Genomic DNA, 11,021 nt, shown 5'->3' on the forward strand with positions numbered 1-11,021 from the left:
TAGTCATGAGATGCACTGTTGGGGCAGTTAACCTTTTAGTTAACACCCAAACTCTCCCTCTACTCCTTTTCTCCATGCATTCAGATGGCCTGGGCTTAGCTGACCATAGATTTACTTGTACTGAAGCTTGAAAAGTCTCTCGGAATGAGACAAGAAGCCTTTAGAAAAATAGCATTTATTAAAGCCCATTAAAAAGTGAATAGTAAGCAAAGGGGAACTAAATAGCAAGAAGGGAGGAGAAAGCTTGAAGAGCTCCAGGGTTGTAGTTTTGATTCTCCACCCTTCTCCCCAAATTGCGCACCTTTTCACCCCCCTCATGGATTTAATAAGGATGGGCTGGTATAAGTGTAACCCGGAGAAGGGAAACAAAAGGAAAATAATTGGTGGGTTCCAGATACACATTTTTCAGTGCAGACCTGTAGCACCGTTGTCATGTTGGGAGTGGTTCCTGAGATGTTAAACACCTCCATGGGACAGATCTGATGCAGACTATACACAGAAAATGTGTACCTGGAAAATGTTTCTGGTTCCTGACAGCAAAGTGACTGGTCTGTCATAATAGAATTGGCTGCTCGTTGCCAAAGTGGTCTTCATCGCAGGCGGTCCCAGCGCCAGATAGAGGCGTCGTCACAGACTGCGATCAGGATACTGCTGTCACGGCTGAAGCTGGTCTGTCTGATGGCAGAGGTGCATCTTGGGAGGGTGAGGATGGTGCACCTGAAACAGAGAGCCAGGTTAGAATGTATTTGGTGAAACAACAGAAAGACCGTGTCTCTGAAGATTGTTATAACTAAACCAAGATAGACCACCGCCCGTCATTTCAAATGGGAACAAATGGGTCAGTGGGCAGAACAAGCAAGGGGGTGGGCAGAGCCAAGCACGAGCTTGCGAGATCCTAGGAATGCCTACTTTGAAGTACACGTGTGCAATAACTTAATTCGCTTTTGCACTCCTTTTAAACATTTTTTTTTTTTTTACTTAGTCTACTCTGTTAGTAACAGATTGTAGCTTTGGGAACAGAAAACTGTATTGAGATCAACATTTTGAAAATGACACATTTGCAGAATGTCGGCCAAAATCCATCTTGCTCCAGCGCCGGCCACTTTGCTTTCTCACACTACCATATTTGGTAGTGAAAGGAAACGCCAAGCGGATGCTTCACATTTATACATCGCGTGAAATATCTGTCTAATTGTTCTGTGGCGTCTCTGTCACAGCCCTGGAACATTATACATAAGGAGAGGAGTGCTCTCTACTGGCCTTCACTTCCCTCAGGCAGTCTACCATCTAGGCATGGACTACTGCTTAGGTGAGGTGTATTGGTGGGAGGTTGACTTAACTTTGCTGGTCCTCTACCTTCACGTACAGTGATGTAGTGAAATACGTGTATTTAAAATGACAAGTTGATCTACATTTAGATTTTAGTCATTTAGCCATTTAGCAGAGCGACTTACAGTAGTGAATGCATACATTTCATACATTTTTTTCTCCGTACTGGTCCCCCGTGGGAATACATTTTGCTTTAGCTTGGTGGTAGTTGAACTAAATTCAATTCTTGGTGTTTTCAGAAGTGAACTTTCGAAATTTCTTTTGCAAAAATAAAATATGGGTAAAGTAGGCAAAAGTCCTCTCTCAGCATCAGACCTGTCTAATTCTCATTTCAAACAGTTTGTTTAAAACTTAGATGTTAAGTCCCCTATATGGGGGACTGAGCGGTTCTGGACTGGTTCTGACTGACATGTTGGTGTACAAAGCTCTCTGAACACCATACTGTCCTGTGCCTTATAGTGGCACAAAGACCCATTTGTCTGCTCTCTGTGGCGCGGACTTGTGCTCTCTGTTTCCACGCTCTGTGGCGCGGACTTGTGCTCTCTGTTTCCACGCTCTGGGGCGCGGACTTGTGCTCTCTGTTTCCACGCTCTGGGGCGCGGACTTGTGCTCTCTGTTTCCACTCTCTGTGGCGCGGACTTGTGGGGTCTGAAACGTGACACTTCATGTTCATAGGGAGTGACATGTCACATTCTCTGGCCAATCCAGACAAAGAATTGATTTCCTCTGAGCAAGTGAGCCTGGGAAATGGCATATGACAGTCTGAGTCCAGCCGTTGTGGTTTCATCTCGCGGTGATATTCTCAGCCGGATTTAGAGCTTTCAAAATAAAAAAAACACTAAATAATTTCACAGAATTGAAAGACCGCGTTCTCTTGGTCACAGACGGAAGTTGTAACAAGTCTACACACATTTGAATGGTGTCTCTGCGCTGGTCAGTGGACCTTTAGATCAGATGTATTTTACTGTTAAGAAATGGGAAATCTTATGCGAAGTCGTTTAGAATTTGTTTGTTCATATTTGTACCATGTACTTGAGCTTGTGTTCTAAAAAGAGAGTACACCTCAGCAAGTTATAACATTTACCAGACAGGCTAGTTCCAGACCTTTCTAAACTATACATTACCAGTTAATGTTTATGGCCACCATAAAATTATTACGTTTGGATATGTCTATTTAGGCAAAAATACAAATGTTACCCTATCATTAGGCTAAATTACTGATTGTGAAAAATCATCATATAGTATGTTAACAAAGTAGTTTGGATGTAGTGAACTACTTTTTCAAAGTAACTAGTTTGAAAAAGAAACTTTAGTGTAGCTTAACTTCTTCCAGTGTGAAGTAATTGGTAGCTTGGTAAACTATATCTTCAGAGTAGCTTCCCCAACACCACCACACGTACAGTTTCCCTACGGACTCTTACTTTGCTTTGTGGGGGTCCTCTACCTCAAGGTCCCACACGTACAGTTTCCCTACAGACTCTTACTTTGCTTTGTGGGGGTCCTCTACCTCAAGGTCCCACACGTACAGTTTCCCTACGGACTCTTACTTTGCTTTGTGGGGTCCTCTACCTCAAGGTCCCACACGTACAGTTTCCCTAGACTCTTACTTTGCTTTGTGGGGGTCCTCTACCTCAAGGTCCCACACGTACAGTTTCCCTACGGACTCTTACTTTGCTTTGTGGGGTCCTCTACCTCAAGGTCCCACACGTACAGTTTCCCTACGGACTCTTACTTTGCTTTGTGGGGTCCTCTACCTCAAGGTCCCACACGTACAGTTTCCCTACAGACTCTTACTTTGCTTTGTGGGGGTCCTCTACCTCAAGGTCCCACACGTACAGTTTCCCTACGGACTCTTACTTTGCTTTGTGGGGGTCCTCTACCTCAAGGTCCCACACGTACAGTTTCCCCACTTGGTTTCCCAGAGCCAACATCTATAGGACAAGACATGTGTTACTTCAATAGTCAAACAATACTTATTGAGCTTCAGACAACTTTCTATGTGGAGACAATACTATACTTTGTTTAATGTTAAACAACAAACTTGCATCTATTTAGTTAGTTCCAACACCAAACCACTGTTTGCTTACAATACTGGGATGAACAGTAGCAGATAAGGGATTCCACAAAGCCACAGACACAACAAAAGGGGAAATATCATCTTTACCTTCTGCCAGAAGTCCATGGAGAAACGCATGTACCAGATGTCACACTGGCTGTAGTCGAAGCGACCCAGGATTGTCACGTTGGACTCGTTTGGTTTGATGCGGTCAATATCGTCCTCCATCTTCCCTGGTTTCCAACAAACGATAGCGTTCTCACACGACTGGTCAGGAGAGGAACAGAACAAAGGAGTAGGGGTTATGAGGGTCACAATGGGATCCACAACCTAATAACAGAATGTGACGTGTTTGGACTAAAAGATTCTCACAGTCTTACCTTGGATAAAATCAGATCTCCCAGCCAGCGTACACAGTCCACATAGTTCCTGTGGATGTCTCTGGTAGAGAAGTCAGGGAAGTGGATCTTCTGAGAGACCCATGGCCTGTAAGAAGACCGAATCATCGGTTAAAGGAGCAAACATTTTCAAGGTGAAAATCAACAGTTCGGGGCGGCAGGTAGCCTAGTGGTTAGAGCGTTGGACTAGTAACCAGCAGGTAGCCTAGTGGTTAGAGCGTTGGGCCAGTAACCGAAAGGTTGCAAGATCAAATCCCTGAGCTGCCAAGGTAAAAATCTGTCGTTCTGCCCCTGAACAAGGCAGTTAACCCACTGTTCCTACACCGTCATTGTAAATAATAATTTGTTCTTAACTGTCTTGCCTAGTTAAATAAAAAAGTGAGATTCTCACTGTATCCTGGCAACACTGTAGTATTTAACACGCTTTGTTGTGGGTAAAAGTCTGCTGAATGACTGAAATATACATGAGAATACACATGTTTGTTGCCCACAACCAATATTTTCACCTGTTTGTCTTGGAAGGGTTGTATTCATAGGACCCGTGAATGGCTTTCTGCATCCTCTCTGAGTTGATCGTCCAGAGCTTCAGAGAGTGGTCCATTCCACACGACATGATCTTCTCACCTAGCAGGTCAAAGTCCTGGCGCAGAGACATTTTTCATTATGATATCATTCATCTCTCATTTATTTTTTGTGTGATCCATATTGTATCGCCATTTTCAATGGTCACATACACATAAATCCCTGACTTCTGTTGATCAAGAAAGCCAGTAAGAGATGGTTGTGGTAGTGTCGTGTACTCACTGCGCTGAGGACTTCATCTCTATGGCCTTCTACACCTCCAAAGATGGCCACCAGTGTGTCTGTTTGGATGTTCCACAGACGAAGGGCGTGGTCTAAAGACAAAACACAAAGCTGATGAGATATTCACACAGTTGATTTTATGTTAAGTCATTCTGTTAATGATGTAAATACATACAGATTATAAATCAGTCCTAATTGTAAATTGTTTAGTTCTCAAAAGGTCAGGTCAGTTGAGAAAATATTAAGTCCCAGCTATGGTGTCTAGTTGTTCTACCTTTACTGACAGATAGCAGGAGGTTGGGGTCTCTGGGGTGAAATTTGAGCTCGTTGATGGCGTTCCCGTGACCCACATAGTGCTGCATTAAAAAACAACGAAAATATTCAGAGATGGCACAACTAACCCCTCCCTTATGCACGAATGTAAATTCCATCCCTAGTGTATCGGATAAAACTACTTGGAAATTCACCCACCTTGATACACTGCATGGTGATGTGGTTGATCACCCGAATGATGCCACGCGACCCGGCCACGGCCAGGAGGGGATGGCTTGTACTGGTGTCAAAGGTCCAGGCGCAGGTGTAGAAGTTCTCATCTGCATCGGCATCCACGTATGACTGCAGGAGTCGGATCTCTCCTTGGGAATGGCACTCGTACAGTGTTACCTGGTAAATTAAGGACATCACTTAGTCAGCAGTGACAGGTGGCACATGAGTCTGTATTTTACACCACACGAGTCAGCTATTACACTTTCAACATGGTTTATGTGATGCCAAAGATACTTACTCTGTTGCTCCCAACAGTAGCAAACACCAGCGGGTCCCCTTCTTTACTGTGCCAGTTGAACTGGACCCCAAATAATGGCTGGCCATGGTCCTCCTGTGTAAAGAACAAATTAATTATGAGTTGAACTCATGGTGAGGTAGCCCTGGCTGCGACTTCAAAGTCTGTGTGAACCCCGGCCCAAGTGGGAATTCCGTCTTGGTCTAATGGTCAAGACATTGGTTTCTGCTGTGGGAGACCTGGGTTCAGAGCCCACCCGTAACATTACAACACCTTCATTCAGCTGTTTACAACTCACACAGTATCATATAAACAGCACAGTTCACACATACTTATAACAGGCATGCCAAGTCCAAGGCTGAGATTATGACATTTCTGGAATCAAAAGTAGGCCTATTGATAAGACGTGACATGTCTGCAGTTGGAAATGATTGGAAATATTCTTGATAAAGCTCACCCTGAGGCTGTTGACACACTTGAAGGAGTATTTGCACTTCTTTGATTTCCACTTGCCCTTGCCCCAGCTCTTCCTGCCTGGAGCGTTGGCTGTGTTGGTGGGTGTGTCTGGGCGCTCCACATTGGTCCCACTCTCAACGCTGACAGCATCATCCTACAAACAAAAATTATAGCAACATAAGATGGGGTTGGTTGTGGTTGATGCGTTTGCAGCCTGCAATGGATGTTCTACACCCCCTGTTCGACTACACTGGTGTCAGAAGTGGGATGGCCTACCATGAGGCCATCTGAGGTGTACCTGGGTGTGAGGGGCTTGAGATAGACTAGAAAAACTAAACTGACAACTGGCTAATGATTACCTACTTGGACAATCCCAGAAGAGTCCATAGCCTGATAGCTAACACTACCTAGAGAGCATAACTAGCCAGCTAGCTATTTTAGGTGGAGGCCCTTTGCAGTGTTGCCTCGAATCCCTTGCTCGTTGAATGTTACTTTTCTTATTTCCTGTTCTGGAATGTTTGAAAGGGAAAGAACCACAACTAACGTTAACTAGGTATCTATAGTTAAAAATATAAAAATATAGGCCTAGTTGAAACAAAGGGAAAGGCCCAGCTATCATCACGAACTCCAAAATCAACTACCAGTCGCTTGCTAGTTAGCGTAACTTTTCATAGCTAGCAAGCTAACATTAGCTACTTAGCTAGCTAACCGTTTTTCATGTCCGCGCCGATACAAACAGAACAAAACCGAATTTACATTCTCATCTGCAGAGAGATCGGGATTACTGTTTTCATCACTGCTCAGCTTCTGCTTTTTTGTCGGCATCTCCTTTCCCGCTTCGGTAGGGGTCTCGGACATGTTCTCCCTCCTCATCTTCTGTCCTTCTCAGATTCAATCATAGCGCGACCGCGGAGAATAACTTCCGGGTCTTTTATTTCCTTCGGTCTTCACAATAAAAGTCCCACACGTACCGGAAATAGTCTAGTCGAGAGAGAGAGAGAGAGAGAGAGAGAGAGAGAGAAAAATAAATAAATAGTCAAGCCAGAGACGGAAGAGGAAGTGAGACACCCCACTCGCCGTTTTTTTCTGGTTCAATAAAAGCCAATGAACTAAGTAGCCCAGACCCAGCAACTATTGCATTAGTGTCTATGGGAGACACCTGTAATTAAGTAGACAGGAACCCAGTGACCATACATACATGGTCACTGTGTTGGGGCGGCAGGTAGCCTAGTGGTTAGAGCGTTGTTGGTGGTTTAGAATTTTTGCTTCGATGTAATTTTGATATTGATAAAATCCCAGTAAAGTTGGCCAAATTCCATAAACAGGCAATCTTAGCTTGGATGTTAGCGTATAAACACATTTTTTCCCCTCACAGATACTTTTTATGGAACAACAAAGACATACGATTTAAAAAGAAGTCTCTTTTTTTCGTAACTGGTTTGAGAATACAATTATTTTGGTTGGTCAGTTACTGAATAAGGATGGATATCTACTCTCATATGGGGAATTTCTTGCTAAGTTTAAAATTCCAATTACCCCGAAAGAATATGCAATTGTTTTTGATGCGATTCCAAGGGGGGTTGAATCTCTTAAGTTCCTCTGTGATTGATGTAAGTAACATAGATTTACATGAAAATATATTCATTGGAAATATTAACATCAAAGATAAATGTAGAAATAAACAGATTAGGAATATTGTTTGTGATACTACAATTCCCTCAGCAAGATTATTTTGGTCAAGTATGTATGGTGATATTCAATGGGGGAAAGCATGGAAAATTGCTAACAAATATTGTATCGGTAACAAAGTAAAGGAAGTTTCATTTAAAATGTTACATAGAATTTATCCTGTGAAACATGTTTTGGAAAGATTCAAACTGAATATTGAATATAACTGTGATTTCTGTGGAATGGAGAAGGAGACCATTTTGCATTTGTTTTTTGCCTGTATTTATAGTAGAGTGTTTTGGATTGACATACAGAATTTTGTTACAAAAAAAAATAGGACCGGTTGTACTATTTAATGGTTTTGATACAATAATTTATTTCAGAAATTTTGACATAGATAAAGATGTAGTATATTTAATTCAACTGCTAATAATACTAGGTACATATCATATTCACAAATGCAAATGGTCTAATTCAAAAACTTTTTTCACTTTATAAATGAATTTAAACAATATGGCACCACTTTGACTAAAATGAAAAACAAAAAGAAGCAATTAAAACTTGTTGTATTATTAATGAATATAATTTGTTTGTTTAGGATTCCTGGCAATGTAAATAGTTTGTTTGTATGCTTCTTTGCATGTGACTATTCCTCTTTTGTTTGTTGATATTTGTTAATATAAAATTTACATTTAAAAAAATAGTGGTTAGAGCGTTGGGCCAGTAACCGGAAAGGTTGTTAGAACGAATCCCCGAGCTGGAAAAAAGAAAGAATGTAGTTCTGCCCCTGAACAAGGCAGTTAACCTACTGTTCCCCGGTAGGCTGTCATGCCTAGTTAAAGGTAAAATAAATATCCCAAACATCCGCACTGAGCTAAAGGCTAGAGCTGCCGCTTTCATGGGAGCAGGACACTAATCTGGATGCCTATAAGAAATCGCTCTATGCCCCCTGAACCATCGAACAGTATATAAAGTATAATATTAAGATTCAAAATTGAATGAATTTCATCTCTACTTTTTTTAGGCCATAACCATGTGTGTGAGGTGTATACTTTTGTTTCAAAGTAGATTTGTTTAAGACTACCAAGAAACACTGTGTGACCCTGATTTAGCCCACTGCAGTAAAAGGTTAAACAAGTTCACAACATTCACAAGGCTGCAGGGCTAGACGGATTACCAGGACGCATACTTCACTGACATTTTCAACCTCTGTCTGACCCAGTTTGTATTAAATCAAATCAAAATTTCTTTGTCACATACACGTGTTTAGCAAATGTTATTGCGGGTGTAGCGAAACGCTTGTGTTTCTAGCTCCAACAGTGCAGTAATATCTAACAAGTAATATCTAACAATACACAGAATCTAAAGTAAAGGAATGGAATTAAGAATATATAAATATTTGGATGAGCAATGTCAGAGCGGCATAGACTAAGATACAGTAGAATGGGATATAATACAGTATATACATATGAGATGAGTAATGCAAAATATGTAAACATAATTAAAGAGACTAGTGTTCCATTATTAAAGTGGCCAGTGATTTCAAGTCTATGTATATAGGGCAGCAGCCTCTAATGTGCTAGTGATGGTTGTTTAACAGTCTGATGGCCTTGAGATAGAAGCTGTTTTTCAGTCTCTCGGTCCCAGCTTTGATGCTGTACTAACCTCGCCTTCTGGATGACAACGGGGTGAACAGGCTGTGGCTCGGGTGGTTGTTGTCCTTGATTATCTTTTTGATCTTCCTGTGACATCGGGTGCTGTATGTGTCCTGGAGGGCAGGTAGCTTCCCCCCGGTGATGCGTTGGGCAGACTGCACCACCCTCTGGAGAGCCCTGCAGTTGCGGGCGGTGCAGTTGCCGTACCAGGCGGTGATACAGCCTGACAGGATGCTCTCAATTGTGCATCTGTAAAAGTTTGTGAGGGTTTTACGTACACGTTTCAAGCAAGCCACCATAGACCCTGTGCCTAAGAACACCAGGCCCGTAGCACTCACATCTGTAGCCCTGAAATGCATACCACCATCCAGGAAACCCTGGACTCACTCCAATTCTCATACCGCCCCAACAGATCCACAGATGATGAAATCTCTATTGCACTCCACACTGCCCTTTCCCACTTGGACAAAAGGAATACCTACGTGAGAATGTTATTCATTGACTACAGCTCAGTGTTCAACACCATAGTTCCCTCCAAGCTCATCACTAAGCTAAGGACCCTGGGACTGAACACCTGCCTCTGCTACTGGATGCTGGACTTCCTGACGGGTCGCCCCCAGGATGTGAGGGTAGGCAACAATACAGCCGCCACACTGACCCTCAACACGAGGGTCTGGGGTGCGTGCTCAGTCGCCTCCTGTACTCCCTGTTCACCCATGACTGTGTGGCCGCGCACGACTCCAACGCCATCATTAAGATTGCCGACGACGCGACAGTGGTAGGCCTGATCACCGATGACGGTGAGACAGCCTATAGGGAGGAGGTCAGAGACCTGGCAGTGTGGTTCCAGGATAACATCCTCTCCCTCAATGTGGGCAAGCCAAATGAGCTTATCGTGGACTATGTGAAATGAAGGGCCGAACACGCCACCATTCACATTGACAGGGCTGTAGTGGAGCGGGTCGAGAGTTTCAAGTTCCTTGGTGTCCACATCACTAAGGACCTATCATGGTCCAAACACACCAACACAGTTGTGAAGAGGGCACGACAATGCCTCTTCCCCCTCAGGAGGCTGAATAGATTTGGCATGGGCCCTCAGATCCTTAAATAGGATCTAAGGGCATCTTGACTGGCTGCATTCCTGCTTGTTATAGCAACTGCTCGGCATCTGACTGCAAGGCGCGACAGAGGGAACGTATGGCCCAGTACCTCACTGGGGCCGAACTCCCTGCCATCCAGGACCTCTATACCAGGCGGTGTCAGAGGAAGGCCCTACAAATAGTTAAAGACTCCAACCACCTAAGTCATAGACTGTTCTCTCTGCTACCACACGGCAAGCGGTAGCGGAGCGCCAAGTCTGTGACCAAAAGGCTCCTTAACAGCTTCTACCCCCAAACCATACGACTGCTGAACAGCTAATCAAATGGCTACCCGGACTATTTACATTGACCCCCTTTATTATTTATTTATCTTAATTGTTTTGCACTGACTCCCTTGCACTGGCTCTACGCACACTCACTAGACTCTACCCACATGATCACATACTCACACATAGACACACGTTCACACTTCACATATGCTGCTGCTACTGTTTATTATATATCCTGATTGCCTAGTCACTTTTACCCTTACCTACAGGTACATACTGTATTACCTCAGTTACCTCAACTACCTCGTACCCCGGCACATTGACTCCATACAGGTACTCCTTGTATACAGCCTCAATATTGTTTTTATTGTTTTACTATTTCCTTTTTTATTTTGCAAAAATGTGTCTTACTTTTTAACTCTGCACTGTTGGGAATGGGCTCGTAAGTAAGCATTTCACTGTAAAGTCTACACCTGTTGTATTCGGTGCATGTGACCAATACAAT

The 11,021-nt window shown here is 43.2% G+C and overlaps 1 protein-coding gene across 3 annotated transcripts; it reads right to left on the bottom strand.

The window, feature by feature from the left end:
- Nucleotides 1–159: 159 nt before the first annotated feature.
- Nucleotides 160–6,762, bottom strand: LOC115196413 (polycomb protein eed). 3 transcript variants are annotated; one of them, XM_029757231.1, is made up of 11 exons: nt 6,581–6,762; nt 5,826–5,978; nt 5,372–5,464; nt 5,059–5,250; nt 4,862–4,943; nt 4,588–4,679; nt 4,290–4,423; nt 3,766–3,871; nt 3,494–3,652; nt 3,187–3,260; nt 160–717 (listed from the first exon to the last, which is right to left on the bottom strand). In XM_029757231.1, the coding sequence occupies exons 1-11, from the start codon at nt 6,695–6,697 to the stop codon at nt 591–593; spliced, it is 1,329 nt and encodes a 442-aa protein (XP_029613091.1). In that variant the 5' UTR covers nt 6,698–6,762; the 3' UTR covers nt 160–590. The 3 variants fall into 3 exon arrangements, with proteins under 3 accessions (XP_029613091.1, XP_029613092.1, XP_029613094.1); XM_029757232.1 differs by having other exon boundaries at nt 6,610–6,745; XM_029757234.1 differs by lacking the exon at nt 160–717 and adding an exon at nt 3,105–3,140 and having other exon boundaries at nt 3,204–3,260.
- Nucleotides 6,763–11,021: the final 4,259 nt, after the last annotated feature.

The sequence above is a fragment of the Salmo trutta genome, chromosome 6 (genome assembly GCF_901001165.1).
Source record: "Salmo trutta chromosome 6, fSalTru1.1, whole genome shotgun sequence".
NCBI lineage: Eukaryota > Metazoa > Chordata > Actinopteri > Salmoniformes > Salmonidae > Salmo > Salmo trutta.